Source organism: Meleagris gallopavo, chromosome 1 (assembly GCF_905368555.1).
Source record: "Meleagris gallopavo chromosome 1, MGAL_WU_HG_1.1, whole genome shotgun sequence".
Taxonomy (NCBI): domain Eukaryota; kingdom Metazoa; phylum Chordata; class Aves; order Galliformes; family Phasianidae; genus Meleagris; species Meleagris gallopavo.
In genome coordinates this window covers 130,217,858-130,232,948 of record NC_139404.1, presented here as the reverse complement: position 1 = coordinate 130,232,948, position 15,091 = coordinate 130,217,858, and the positions used below count along the sequence as shown (strand labels likewise).

Sequence of the window (15,091 nt, the reverse complement as noted above, 5' to 3'; positions counted from 1 at the left end):
ATTGCTGTCATCTTACAGATTGTGCAGCTGTGATTGGGATCACCAGTGGCATTTCCTTTCAGTAGATGAAAATGGCACTGATATCATGAGCCAGAATTTACGTTCTTCATAGCTGTTCCAAAGGCAAGCTGGTATTTATCAGATGATCTTCTTTGGGAGTCTGAAGAACAGTTACACTTTCTTACATAGATGTTTTCCTTTTCATTAATCTGGATTTATCTTGTCTTCGTTAAGGTACTCTGAAAAAACAAGGGTATTGTTCCTTATATAGTACTTATTCATACTTATTTGCAGCATTCTCATGTCCTGCAGGCTGAGAAAGAGGACTTCAGGTCTTATTCTAACGAGACAGTAAAAGCCTTCTTTCTCAAAAATGGGGAATAGAACTTGGTCGATAATAGGTTTTTCCATCACTCTTGATTTACTGGCCAAATTTATTGATAAAGTCGAAATACCCTTACGTTCAAGCAATTATCTATTTCAGATTTCCTTCCATTACTGCACTGCAGAGTCTTCTGCATAGCTAACTCTTCCTTTGGGCATTGTGACAGCTTAGTCAAATTCATTGCATGTTCTCGTATTTATTGATGAGGTTGTGTGAAATAACTTACAAGTGCCACCTTCCTGGGACATGACTTCAGCTGAAGGACATTGGCAAAGATCCCACTGAGTGTTCGGCTGGGTAATGAGAGGAGCTCATTGCCTCTGGAAGTTCATGTGTGGAAAGATGGCGTGCAGCTTGCTTATTCTGAGAAGAAGGGTTTGGTGTTGAAGTTGTGGTTCTGAGTCTCAAGTGATGTTGATAGATAAAAATGCAATTATGCAATTACTTGTATTGAAATAATCACAGGATATAGCATATATTTAATGCATTTCTTGGAATCTTAGAATGGCTTGTGTTGGAAGGGACCTCAAGGATCATCAAGCTCTAACTCCCCTGCCGCATGCAGGGCTGCCAAGCTCCACATTCAATACTAGACCAGGCTGCCCAGGGCCCCATCCAACCTGGCCTTGAACACCTCCAGGAACAGAGCATCCACAGCCTCTCTGGGAGCCTGTGCCAGCACCTCACCATGTAATGCTTTGCTCATGAAAAATGTTATCAACTCTTTCCATCTCAATCTTTTTTCATTCTACAAGTGGTATTTCCTTTTGCACTATTCTGATGTGTTGGTGAAGTGTTGATTCAGAAGGTGAGTTACTTACTGAAAGAGCAGTAGTGTTTGCCTTATCTTATGTTTAATGTAGCTAGACCAGCCCATCTGGACTTTGTTTGTAGCACAGATTACAGTATGTGGTTGGAAGTCTACAGGCTACTTCTCTTAAATGTGAAGCTATTTTGATTGCTGCTCTGACTGGGAAATTACCAACCTTGTGCGTGAGGGAAACACAGAAAAATAGGTGGAAGTAAGGGAAAAACTCTTATTCCTTATTTACTTTCTTTGCTGGTCATGGTCCATCCTCTGCATTAGGACAAAACAGGACAAAAACTGTTTGTTTTGAGAAGAGTTGAACTGATGTGCAGGTTTTTGGCTAAGCACATGCTTCCAGTTAGGATATAACTTGGCGTTTATTTAAATATCTGGAATACTGTACAGAAATGAACTGTGGTTTTGGTGTCTATTAAAAAAAAAAAAAAAAAAGCTTTTCCTGCACAGTTACATTATGGACTGTTTAACAAATATTTGACTTGTTAATATGAGACTAAATAATCAGAATTTGAAATCTAAATTGTTTCTTTTTCCTCTGTTGAATAAACAAATACTTCAATATTTTTAATATTTAAAAGGAAAGAAAAACACATGAAGTGTTTCAGTAAAATATAATGATGATTCAGTTATCTCTGTAATGATTTGCAGCTATTAAAAAACACAGTAAAAAAAATTAAGTGATATCTTAGACTACATTCCTGTGATAAACAATGCATGAATGATCCATGTGTTCTTGTTAAGTCCTTAACAATATATAAGAATCCATCCAGCCCTCAGTCTGCTTGAGTGGAACTTGTTGCAAGATGAGTTTTAGTTTGCAGAAATCTTGGCTGCTTGTTAGAACTTCTATCCTGTAAAAGACTAGGACTGGTGCTTACAAAGGAAGTATTTATGAAGGAAAGCATGACAAATGGTTTCAACTCTTCTATATAGTACTTGCAACTGGCTTTTTGGGAGGGGGAAACAAAAAAGAGATGATGTTGTTGTCCTTTTTCAAAAACTGTGCATCACTGGCAGGCAGTATGTTGGATTTAAAAAAAAAAAACAAAATACAAATGAAATAACAACTGAAAAATCACATTCCAATTTTGGAAGATCAAAGATCTATATTTCTATAGAAATACTTGGGAGAGATTTATTTTCTGTGTGTATAATCCTTTAATGATAATCTGCATTACAAATTGATCAGAAAGTATGAAGTATTCCTTTGTTTCCAGCATTTGAAAGGCAGCTCATAATCCTCATAAGCTACCAGAATCTTCGTTGATTTGTAGATAGCAAATTTCCTTCTTAAAATTGATAAAAGTTTAGGAGATGTATTTGTGAAATAGATGTGTTTAATGCCCTGTACCCCAGAAGGCTTCCCTTGGTAATGTTTTGTATGGTTTATTATTGTATAACAATACCACAAAATTCTTCCTATGCAAACACTCGTGTGATCATTTTGTCATTAAGAGCATGAACTGAAAAAAACCCAAGCATTACGTTATGTTAGAACTATCTGTTAAAAGCAGAGGTAAGGCATGTCATTCCATTTTATGTACTTAAAAAGAAAAAATCTTCTCCTGTTAAATGTAGGACACAGGAACTCATCACTCATGAAATTGTAATACTCAAATGTCTTGCACAGTGAAATTTATTGTCAAGTACAGCTACCTCAAATGGTTGTGTTAATAAAGTGTAGCAGCTAAGCTGTTAAGTATTTTATTTATTGTTTTTTCTTGTTGGTTTTTTTTTCCAGACCGATCTTGATTATGTTAACAATGTTGTTGCAAGCCTGGAAAAAGAGTAAGTTGCAGTTTTAATGAGAAACTTCTTTGCTTATTGGTGACTTTGCTTGTTGTTTTTCCTAAGAAACATTGTGATGAATACTGAGAAGTGTTATGGTAGTATGAGGTCGTACATTTTTGGTTAGGGAGGGGATTTCTACGTTTGAATGAAAAGATGTATTAAACAGTAAATTAAGGGGTGATTATTCAGTCAGTTAAATCTAAAACAAATGGAATTTAAATTGATTTTGTGGACTATAAGTGATGTTAATTGGCTTAACGTTAATGGGAGTTTGTTACTTCTGTGTTATTGCCTTGTATTCCATATGTTCAAAGAGAACTGTAGAAGAAAATCGCTAGGTTCTAGTGAGGGAATAAAAAATCAAGTGTTTAGAAGCTAATTAGCATTCGGATTATTAATCAAGTGGCTACGCTATTCTAAGGAAGGTGTTAGGCAAAACAATATATACTGTCTTACTTTACATCCCTTGTTTGAATGAGTCGTTGTTACAACCAGAACTCAAAATACCTTGTATGACTCTATGATGTTTTTACTGACAGATTTTCTACAGAGATCAATTCTGGGTTGGTGGAAGTAATAGCCCCTCCTGCAACTTACTATCCTGATTTGACAAACTTGAAAGAAACGTTTGGAGACTCAAAAGAGAGAGTGAGGTGAGTTTATTCCTTCAGATCTTTTTTCATCTCCTCCCACATCCACACTTCCCTTGTTTATATATCGTCATGTGGGAAGTGGATTCTTTAAATGTTTTCTGACTGTAATTCTCAAAAGTGTGGGGATGCTAAAAGAGCACTGAGTCCTTCTCGGTGCCCTTGTATCTGCATGCTGTTCTGTGCGTGATCTGAGTTTAATGCTAAGCTTCAGTGAATATTTTCAGTGTTAAATTCTGGGAGGAAAATGGAGATACTATTTTTGCTCTTGTTGTTTACTGTTTTTCTTCTTATGTTGTAGGAATATGTACAACATATGCTGCTACTGAATTACTATTTAAAATGGACATGTGTTTTAGTGAAATGTAAGGTAGCTTTCACAGAACCAGAGGCAACTTGAACCAGTTTTTTTCTGTATTAAAGCATAACAAGAAGGCTTTATTGCTTTTTTTTTTTCTTCAGACAGATTTCCTGAGGGAACGATGCCAAAAGCAGTTTTCCTAATATTTCACCAGTATGTGTCATTCTTCATAGTGAGATCTACTTTGCATTGCCAATGTGTACTGAAATAACTTTCTCCATAATACTTAAGTTTGTAATTGATTTTCAGATGGAGAACAAAACAAAACTTGGATTACTGTTTTCTTATGATGTACGCACAGAAAAAGGGAGTTTATTACATCCAGGTAAGTTTCTGTTCTTTGTTTTAAATGAATCTCCAAAAATCAGGCCAGTGCTCACAGCAGAAGGACCTACAGAGCAGAGTTAATGTGATTCCATTGTTAGGGGCCAAATAAGTATGTGGGTTATTTTATCTGAGGAAGTATTTTGTGGATGGCACTCTTTGAAGTAGAAAGCAACTTACTGCATATGATTGATTTTTATCTTAAGACGCTTAGCATAAAAAGAGAAGGAATGCAGGCAGCTTAACTGCTGTTTTTTTCTTTTTTCCCCCAAATGACTTGCAGTTGAGGCAAAAGACACCAGCAAAGTCTTGAGTAGAAGTTGAACTAAAATCTGTTTTTCTTCCTCTTGAAAGCATGTGCAGTGTCACTTTGATCTCTAGAGTCTGTTGTATATAGCTGCATTTTTTTCAGAGGTTTTCAGAAACACAGATAATGAATTAATCTTAAGTTTAATTTAGCTCAGAATTGTTCCTTTTTGTCTCCCTGCTTCGAAGTAGATAGAAGTCTTGCCTACAAGTGTTGCAGATCTAGTGAGTAGCTGTGCTTAGGATTTTCATTTGGATTTTGGGACTGTATCCTTTGGGTATAACACTCCACTCATGCAGTTTTTCCAAAGTGAGCTTTGCTGACTGCTCTTTAAGAGCTGTTGGAGACTCAGTACTCCTGGAAGCTGTGCAGGGAGTGATGTACTGGCAGCCTGCTTGAAGCTAGGCAAGTTACACAAATGTTACTGCCAGCATAAAGAGGTGAAAGTGAATGCTCTAGGAGTTAGAACAGGAGCAGCAGTATCCTTTATGCAGCAGCCTGCACTTAATGTGAAATAAAGGGATTGCAGCACAGCATCTTGAAAGTTGTGCTGTCTGGGCGAAGCTGGACTATGCACCTGTTCTTCTGTTTGACAGCTAAAGTCAGGAAATGGGGAAGCGAATCCTGCCTCTGTAGATGGCATCTCTTAGCTTCTTGAGAAAGACTTTCAGTGCAAGGGAGTGAGTAAATAACCACACCATCATGGAAATAATACAAAAATTCTATTTGTTCTCCATATGATGTCCTGATGATGTCACTTGATCTAAAATTATTTCATGAATGGTTCTTTTCTGAAGATAGAGGCTAGAAAAGTGGTGTGAACTTATTGCTACCTACTTAACATCCGCATTATGTTGAAATGTATTGATGGCATTTTATTACAGACGGATTCTGGATTAGTTCTCCACCGTTATACTATGAACCCTAAAATATTTATTCTTGTCTGTACAGCTGAGGCTCTATAGCAATCCTTGCATTAAAAATATATGGGTATGTGTTAGCAATGTGTTACAAATCACTGCTTCCTAGCAGTATTTTCTTCTATTGGTTTTCTGTTTTTTTTTTTATGAATGTTGATACCATTGCTCCCTTTTTCTAGCTTGAAGATGACATTGTTGTCAAGCAGAATTACTTCAGCACAATAAAGAACTTTGCGCTTCAGCTCGCTTCTGAAGATTGGATGATTCTGGAATTTTCTCAGCTGGGTTTCATTGGTAAGAAATTGTTCATTTTAGAAGTTTGAAAGAACACATTCATCCTTAGATGGTGTGATGAATAGTGATCTGACTTCAAAGTTATCTTTGTACTGGAAATAGACCAAGAATTAGAAATTCTTTGGCTTCTTAAAGAATTCTGTGGTTTAACTCATGTTTGCGTTTGTTAGTTTATCTACTTTTCCATGACAGTCAAATTCAAACTGTTGGAAGTAAGAGCATTTCTATAACCAGAAATTATTTTATTTATAAGAACACTTGAACTGCAATGTAATTAGACTGTGAAGTTCAAAGGGAAAAAGCCCACGAATGAACTCTGCCTGAAACAGGCAAAATGGTGTTGATGGAAAAATTTCCAAAAATCGTCAGACATCATTTTGTCTTGGTTGCAAAGCCTGTTCTATCTTTGCCTTTCTAATCCATCCAGGAGAAGTTATGGCAATGTCCTCCTTCATAGGATTATTTAGAGGCTGTCTGTCACTGGCAGTAAACAACAGTGAGAGAAGTTAATGCAGCATCTTGGATTCCTGGCGGAGGCTGCTGAAATCATTGTATAGTCATTTTTTCTGTCTTATGCTAATATGTTCTTATTGAGAAATACTGGACTTACCAGGAAAGAAAAAAAAACAAAAAACACCGAGAAAAGAGAAGTTTTAAAGGAATTTTGCACATTGAAAGGGTATTTCATTATTTGAGTGATGTATCATGATGAAACTAAAAGCACAAAGCTGGAGATATGCAAGGAAAAATTAAAAACTAAGTCAGGCTGTGGAGTTTCCTGTATTATGCTGTTTACAGCTCAGCATCAGGTACGTTGCTGAGGCAATAGTTTCCTGATTTTCAGGGATTCAGAGGCTGACAGAGTGAATGGAAACTAGCAGTCATTTCCTAAGATACTGTTAGGTTACAAAATTGCTTTGTGCATTTGCTTGCCGGTCTAACCTACAGTGGAGGGCTGGAGAGGAAATGGACAGAGGGAAGTCTTCCCATCTCCTATCTGCTACCCACATAACCAATCTGCTTGTTTGCCTTGGGCAAACCAAGGAGGGAAAAACAGGAGATGGAGCTGCTTATTGTGGAGAAATAAGCATTCAAATAGTTTACTGGAGTTTTTGCCAAAAGTAAGCTTGTCCCTTTTGTTGGGAGAAGGAGCAAATTGCAACTGTCAGCTCTGTGGTTCTGCTGCTGAAGAGTTTGCTTGGATAATAGCTTCTGATTAAACTTTGTTTCTACTTTCAAGCAGGTAAACTCTAATTATGGATTTAGATGGGGTTAGAATTTTAGATCCAGGCCTAAATATACTTTGAATGTAAAGTCTGTGAAGTTCCTAGGCTATAGAGACAATTTACCTTGCTTAAACAGTGCAATGTGGATGGAGTAGTAGAGAGCAACACTGGCAAGTTGCATTTTTGTAATACTGTGATGTCAAAATGCTATAAGCCCAACAGTTTAGGACCTGCTGCCAATCCCATAAAAATATATTTCAGAATACTTATGTATTCTCATCTTCTTCCTCATCCCTAAATTCTTAGTGTTTGCTATAGGGGAAGCAGAGTCTAAGCTAAGAGGAATAGGTAGATACTACCTAATGCAGAGATTGGGTTAAGTCACGTGCAAAGTTGGAAAAAAAAAAAAAAAAAAAAAAAAAGAAGAAAAAAGAAAAGATATGAAGTTGTGTTATTTTTCTTGTGTCTGTATACTGTCTATTTGCAACGTGGGCTCTGAAGATGGCTATAATTAGTTGTTTCTGCTGCCAGGTATCCCTGTTCTGGTCCTTCTACCATATTTGTTTTCATCCTGTTGATTAAATGATTAAAATTTTGAATGCATTTAGCTATGACATATCTTAATGTAGTTTTTTTTTTGTTGTTTTTTTTTTACCAACAAAATAACATTTTTTCTTCCCAGTTTAGCTACTTATCCCACTTCTAAGTTTTGAGAAAAAAGTTGGTATTCATGAAAGTGACTAATACTTCTGGCTTTAAAACTCTCTGATCTACAGTAGCCATATACTGTATGTGAATATGCAAACAAAAAACAAAAATTCCTTCATCTGTGCTACCTCTTTATGAATCTTGATAATTTCATAAAGCAGACAGCTAAAGAGAAGGACAAAAGTAGTTTGTTGTAATCTGGGATGATTTTTGTGTAGATACCTAAAAATAGAATACAGAACTGCTAGTGATTTAGCAATTAGTGATTTAGTGTAGCTGATTCATTGCACTCTACTACAAGCCTTGATCAGCTTACAAATTCTTCTAGGAAAAACTGTGTTTTTGTCATAGTGTTTCTGAACTGAAAATCTAATTTACGCAAGTAGTACATGAAGAATTGGGAAATGCAGCTGTTTAGGCTGACAGCAGGATTATAAAATTCTGTCACCTCCACCACTGAGGAGAAGTTGCTTTCTTTGATTTATTTTTATTTTTTTGATACTGAAAGCATAGCCCTAAGTGCTGTCAAGTATCTAATAAATAATGGGTGAGATGTATGCTCTTTCCCTAGACGCTCTGTGAAAGGAGGTGTCTCTTCTGCTATTTCAAATTCAGCTCTGCACTGCAGTCCTTAGCATAACATGGCAAAGTCCTGCCAGACTTTTATGAGAAATACCAATTTGTCTTCCAATTGCTTGTAAGCTGAAGTGCTTTCCGGAGGATTTACAATACCTTGTCCTGTAGCTATAGTGTCAGATGTCACAAACTCTAATAGAGCAGTCTGAAACCAGCCTCTAGGTTGTCTTTTGCAGTCCTTCTGATTCTTCCAATATTTGGTTAGCTCTCCAGCTTGATGATTTTTGGCTGCATATTGGGGACAGCAAACGGGCAATCTGCAGGCTAGATTTGGATGCCACCTTCATGGCTCACAGCATTTTTATCATCTGTAGCTGTGTGGGCTTGAGCAAATGCTTCTGCTTGTTCCTGGGCTATGTCTGTGTCCCAGGGAAGCCAGGCTGCTACTGTCACCCTCATGAAGGAAAAGCTAGACAAGGGCTTGGCTCGTTTGGATTTAGAGGGGCTGAAATGTTGGATGTGTGGAACAGGGATTGTCTTGGACTGCTTACCATGCCAAAAAGAAGCTGTGTGCAGTTGGAGTTCTAGAGCTTTCAAGACCTCTGGAGGGAAAGCCTGTGGTAAAGCAAGTCTGGTTTTGAGCTGGTATAGGAAGGGTGTTCTGAGGCCAGAAGTGTTTTGCAGGTGACAGAAATGGCGGATAGAGGAGGTGTTGTGTAGTACTGAGAGGCAAAGAGCTGGGGGAGGGCTGTGCCATGCTGAGTGTGGAAGGTGATGACAGCACTTCAGAAAACAGTATGTGTGTATCTGCCCTTCGTGGGAGGCAGTATTACTCCAGGTAGGTGTCTCAGGCTTGAGGAGCAGGATTCTGCTTGTTAGTTTTGACTCCAGTGCTCATTGTGAACTCGGGGAGAAGGCTTTTCCTGTGCTGTTCCACAGTGCTCAGGAGTATAATAGTGAGTGGCCAGTGGGGTTTGAAGACACTTGTACCTGGATTCTTCGCTGAATCAGGGGTCAGGACTGCATAGTTGAACAGTAGCATGCAAATGCAGGCCTAGAAGAAGGTATTTTTGGGCACAGGTTTGCCACGTAGAAGTAAATAATCTGCTTGTTCATATCCTGGTTCTATTTTAGATGAAATTAGGATAACTTAAATTAGATTAAAAGAGTATATGCCTACTCTTCAGTCTTTTTCTCTGGTTATTTAATTGTTGGGGTTTCAAGTGGCACAGTCTGTGAGTGTCTTTTCACCACGGATGACAACTGAAGATTACAATCATTGTCTTCTTTAGAAGATGAGCTGATCAAAGTGATATATGTATGGTGTGGTGCTATTGCTGTGTCCTTGAGTAGAAGAAGAAAAGGATTCCAGAGCAAATTGAGTAATATACTTATAACCCTGGAAGAGGATAAGCTGTCTCTTCAGTCAGCCCCCACAGCAATTGGAACAATAACGTGGGGATGTTTTCTAGGTTGCATGTGTATCTTTACAACACACATCATGGAAAGGTCATCTTTCTGTGGAAGCAGGTGTGACTGACAGACTATTTCAACCAGTGTCATCCAGAAATGGTGATTTCAGTCCCGTAAATATGAAAAATATGAAAATATGAAAAATCATGAGCCCTTACATTTTTAAGCTGATCTTTGATTAGGGTTTCTTGTATTTTTCTCTTTTCCTGCTCTGTTATCAAAAGCAGTAGGCAGAGATGAATCACCAGGAAAATTAGGAGCCTATTTAGTTGGAAGTGTGACAAGCTGAAAGAGCTGTTATTCCACATGAACGTTTTATACAATATTGTACAAATAATTTGATTGTTTCCTATCTGTTTTTTAAATGCTTCTATAAATAATGTTAAACAATATGATAACGATGAAGTATGTAAATAGCAACGATATACTAATAAAGACCTAAAGATTTTTTTTTTAACAAGAAAGTTCTGATTTAGAGGTAATTGTCCTTTGTTTAGTGGGAGCCTCACTTAAGTAACACAGTACTTTCAAGTGGGGATGTCTGTTTGAGGTCCTTGTTGTAGAAAGCACTAACAAATAATGTCAATGTTTTGTCCTTATGAAAATAAAAATTCAAAGTTTGTGTAAGGGACAGTTTTCTGATTTGGCCGTGTTGGGTCTGTTACTATGTCTTAGCACGCTTAATTCTCCACCCAGCTCTGTGAATAGTCTCCTTTATGACCATAGCGTCATTCCAACAGATGAAACAACTGGGACTTCTTATGTCAGATGCCACTTCCGTATTGTACTACATCATGATGTAATCACATTCAGACTCCTCCAAACTGATTTCAAATTCCAAAAGGAGTGTTATGTCATTGGCTATTCTCTTTGCCAGTTTCACACAAGTCATGCAGGAATGGAATGAGAGTTCCTATGTTTGACGTGTTTTCTGGAAATAATGGAGCCCTTTAGGTGACCTCCTGTGTGTCTAACCACTTTTAGAGAGAATGACGAATTTTGCAGGTCAGGATCTAAACATTGTTAGAGCAACTCTCCAGATGTATGAGTCTGATAATCAAACGGTGCTAGAGCACACATAAAAAAGGCCACCACTACTTAGAAGTTCTCACTTAAAACATCCTGGTGACTTAATATGTAAGCTAATAACCTGGAATTCTGTATCTGTGCTGAAATAGCGTAAAACATGCCCAGCTCAGTCCCATTTCAGCAGAGAAATTCTTCATCCCTATTAAAAAGATTTGAACTCCCAGCTCCTTGTTTTTATTTATTGGTTGATTTATTTTACTACCTTGTCATAATCCTCCATGAATTACCTAGGTGAGCCTCAAAGAAAAAGTAACTGAATCTGAGTGATACACATACATATTCACAGTAGAAATATCATCACTTCAGGCAAAATTTTTGTAGTCTTAAGTATAGCACTGGCTCAGGATGATACTTCAGCCATATCCTGTCTTCCATTTATGTAAAAGTGAACATCCACCTTAAGGAACGAGATAATGCAGAGTGCTTGCAGTTCTTCATTTCCACTCAGCCACATGGTCAAGTGGACTGCTCCACTGCTGATGGTTTAAGTTGCATGCAAAAAGTTGTTCCTCGTTTGCTTGTCTTCAAGAATAGCCTCTGCAGCTCCTTAATCGCCTTTCTGGAGAATTTTTGTTCTTGTAGGTGAGAACCAAATTCCATTTTCTAATGTGTAGAGAGTGGTTTTGCTACCTCAGAGGTGCCTATTCTTAGAATTTACTCCAGCTGTTCCTTCAAAATGTAGAAAGAAAAAATACTGGGACCCCTACTACTTGTGGACTTGATTGAAAGAACTTATGAAGGCCTTGTGCATTACAAATGAAGAGAAAATTTCACATCCTTAAGTGTGTTATTGTGCTTCCAAGTGTGGGTACGCTAAGAACTTGCATTGGAGAAGACCCTCTATTGCACTTTAATCTATTCATGCGCACGTGCCCCAAGAGCCCATGCATATATGTCAGCACTTCCCACATCTAAGCACCATCTACAGAACTGAATCATGTCAGCTGGCATACCCCCACATGGTTCATTATCGTGTAATGTTGTCTTTTCTTGTGTCTTCCATACTTCATCTACAAACCTAATGATGCTTTCTGAATGTGTCCTCACTTCTAGATCTGGCTTTGGAAGCTTGAAGTTGTCACTCAGTCTCAGGTGGTAGAATTGCTTGTTGTTGGAGTCTTTCTTCATGTTTGGGCTGTCCCACTTCCAGTTACTTATTGTGCCTAGTAGCAGTATCTTCATAGGAGATGCCTTACTTAGTTGCTGCATTCAGTGCAACAATTAAGTCAAGTGTATTGGCCACTTTTCCTTTCAGACACCTTCCCCTGCCATGCAGAAAGTTGCTGATATAATACACTCTACAAAAACACAGAGTTTCTCTTTTTTGTCTACGCCTTGTTTTAGAACTCATATTTTGCAAAATTGCAAGGATTCTGTATTAACCATGCTACCAAGAAGTCTATCTGTGCTTTACCAAGGAGTATGTTATCTTGAAAGCCCCAAAGTTATATCATTATATAGCAAAATTCTACAGTTCTTTATCATGTGAGGGATTTGGGCCTTTTACTAGGCAGCTGACTGCTTAAATTATGTCTAGTTGGAATTGCACTTGGTATGAGTTTGCCAGTGACCTGCACATTCTGGAAAAACTCTGGTTGCTGCTATGTGACAGCATAGGGAATAGTAAGCACATACCCATAATTTTTCTTCCTCTGTTTTTGCAGACTGAAAATGTCTGTTCTTAAGGAGATTATGTTGTAGCACACATGGAATGTTTTAATGGCATCCAGTTATATTACAAGTTCTTGTTTGATTAGTTTTTCTGTTTTATTTAGTTTTGCATAGCTGAAAGCAAGGGCGTGCCACCTGGGAGGAATGCAGATAAATTGTTCAAGCAGCCAGAGATCAGGTTAGGGAAGTTAAAGCTCTGATAAAATTAAATCTGGCCAGGGATGTCAAAATCAACATGGAAGGCTTTTTATAGGTATGTCAGTTATGAAAGGAAGACAGGGAAAGGAAATGTGCCCTCCCTGGAAGGATATGGGAGACCTATTTACGTGGAATATGGGGAACTTTTTGCATCAGTCTTCACTGGCAAGTGCCCTAGCCACACAGCCTATGTCATATAGGCAAAGGCAGGGAATGGGAGAATGAAGAACCTCCCACTTCAGGAGAAGATCAGGGCAACTTGATTGTTCACAAGTTCATGGGATCTAACGAGATGCATTCAGTAGTCCTGAGGGAGCTGACAGATGAAGTTTTGAAGCCACTATCCATCATATTTGAGAAGTCATAACAGTCCCAGTGAGTGAAAAGGGAAACACAACCCCCTTGGTTTTAAAAAGCAAAAAAAGTAAGATCCAAGGAACTACAGGCCAGTTATCTCATCTGTGTGTCTAGCAAGACTGTGGAGCAGATCATTCTGGAAACTATGCCAAAAGACATAAAAAAACAAAGATGTTTGGTGGCAACCAACATGGCTTCACTAAGTTCAAATTGTGCCTGCCAAGTTTGTTGGCCTTCTGCAACAGGGTTACAGTATTGGTAGGTCGGGGAAGAGCAACTCTCACCATCTACCCAGATTAAGCAAAGCATTTGACACTGTCCCATGTAACATCCTTTCTTTAAATTGGGGAGACATGGATTTGATGGATGGATAAAGAATTGGATGAGTAGTAGAACTCAGAGTTGTGGTCAACAGCTCCATGTCCAGGTGAAGAACAATGAGGAATGGTGTTCACCAGGGGTTTGTAGTGGGATCAGCATTCTTTAATATCTTTGTTCATTATATGGACAGTGGGATTGAGTGCACCTTCAGGTATGCTGATGACTGCAGGGTGCATGGTACAGTTGACATTTGACTGTTGATATTTGACAGTTGACAGCTGGCGGATAGGGATGCCATCCAGAATGACCTTGACTGGTTTGAGAGGTGGACCTGTGAAAACCCCATAAAGTTCAACAAGACTGCGTGCAAGGTTTCACAGCTGCATCAGGGCAGTCATAAGCACAAATGCGGGTTGGATAGAGAATGTATCAAGAGAAGGTCTTGGGAGTGCTGAGCGTTAAGAAACTCAACATGGTTTGGCAACGTGCACTTAGAGTCCAGAAGGCTGACTGTATCCTGGGCAGCATCAAAGGGTGGCCAGCGGGAAAAGGGAGGTGACAGGCCCGCTCTGATTTGCCCTCATGAGACCCCACTGGGAGTACTTCATCCAACTCTTGGGCCCCCCACACAAGATGGAAATGGAAATGTTGGATTGAGTCCTGAGGAGAACTGTAAAGATGTTCAGAGGGCTATGACACCTCTACTATGAATGTAGGCTGAGAAAATTGGTATTTTTTAGCCTGGAGGAAAGAAAGCTCCAGAGAGAATTTATGGTGAGCTTCCAATACCTAAAGAGGGCCTACAGGAAAGCTGGACAGGGGCTCTTTATCAGGAATTATAGGAACAGGATGAGGAGTAATGGCTTTAAACAAAAAGAGGGCAGATTTGGATTGGATAATTCTTTACTGTAGGAGGAAATTCTTTACTGTAAGAGTGGTGAGGTACTGAAACAAGTTGCTGAGAAAAGCTGTGGATGCCCCAATCATGGAAATGCTTAAGGCTTTGTGGGATGGGACTCTGGGCACATTGATGTAGTGAGAGGTGTCCCTGCTCATGGCAAGGGTTTGGAACTAGTTGGCCTTTGAAATCCCTTCCAATCTAAAGCATTCTGTAAGTATGGAGCTTTTCAGATTACTCAATTGGAGATTTCAAATTGTTCATCACTAACATACCTTATCATGGCACAAGCTTGCTTATTATATCAGTGATTTCAAGATACAATGCTGTCTTTATTATAACGTAACTCCAGTTATTCTTAATGTCATTGCAGGTAAAATGTTCCAGTCTCCAGATATCACTCTTATTGTAGAGTTCATATTTATGTTTTATAAGGAGAAACCAATTGACTGGCTTCTGGACCATATCCTCTGGGTGAAAGTGTGTAACCCTGAAAAAGATGCTGTAAGTTTCTTCTTATTGTGAAGCTTCTAAAATATTTTAATGTTTGTGAATGTGCTGTTTCTGGTGAATTAAAGGCTAGCATATTTATTGTGGTTACTGTGTGTCCTGAATGAATCTGTTTTCCTACTAAGATTTTAATCTCAAGTAAACCTTGATAGCGAGATAATTGTTCTCGTTTTGGATTCTGGAGGTGGATGCAGTAGTTGATGAAA

The 15,091-nt window shown here is 38.5% G+C and overlaps 1 protein-coding gene across 3 annotated transcripts in view; it reads left to right on the top strand.

The window, feature by feature from the left end:
- The window catches only part of MGAT4A (alpha-1,3-mannosyl-glycoprotein 4-beta-N-acetylglucosaminyltransferase A), a 76,439-nt gene that overhangs the window by 44,005 nt on the left and 17,343 nt on the right, over positions 1-15,091 (top strand). For all 3 annotated transcript variants that reach the window (XM_085213711.1, XM_085213702.1, XM_085213708.1), the window contains exons 6-10: positions 2,953-2,999; positions 3,542-3,655; positions 4,263-4,338; positions 5,744-5,858; positions 14,749-14,879. In XM_085213711.1, coding sequence (XP_085069837.1) covers positions 2,953-2,999; positions 3,542-3,655; positions 4,263-4,338; positions 5,744-5,858; positions 14,749-14,879 — 483 coding nt within the window. The remainder of the gene's footprint in view (positions 1-2,952; positions 3,000-3,541; positions 3,656-4,262; positions 4,339-5,743; positions 5,859-14,748; positions 14,880-15,091) is intronic.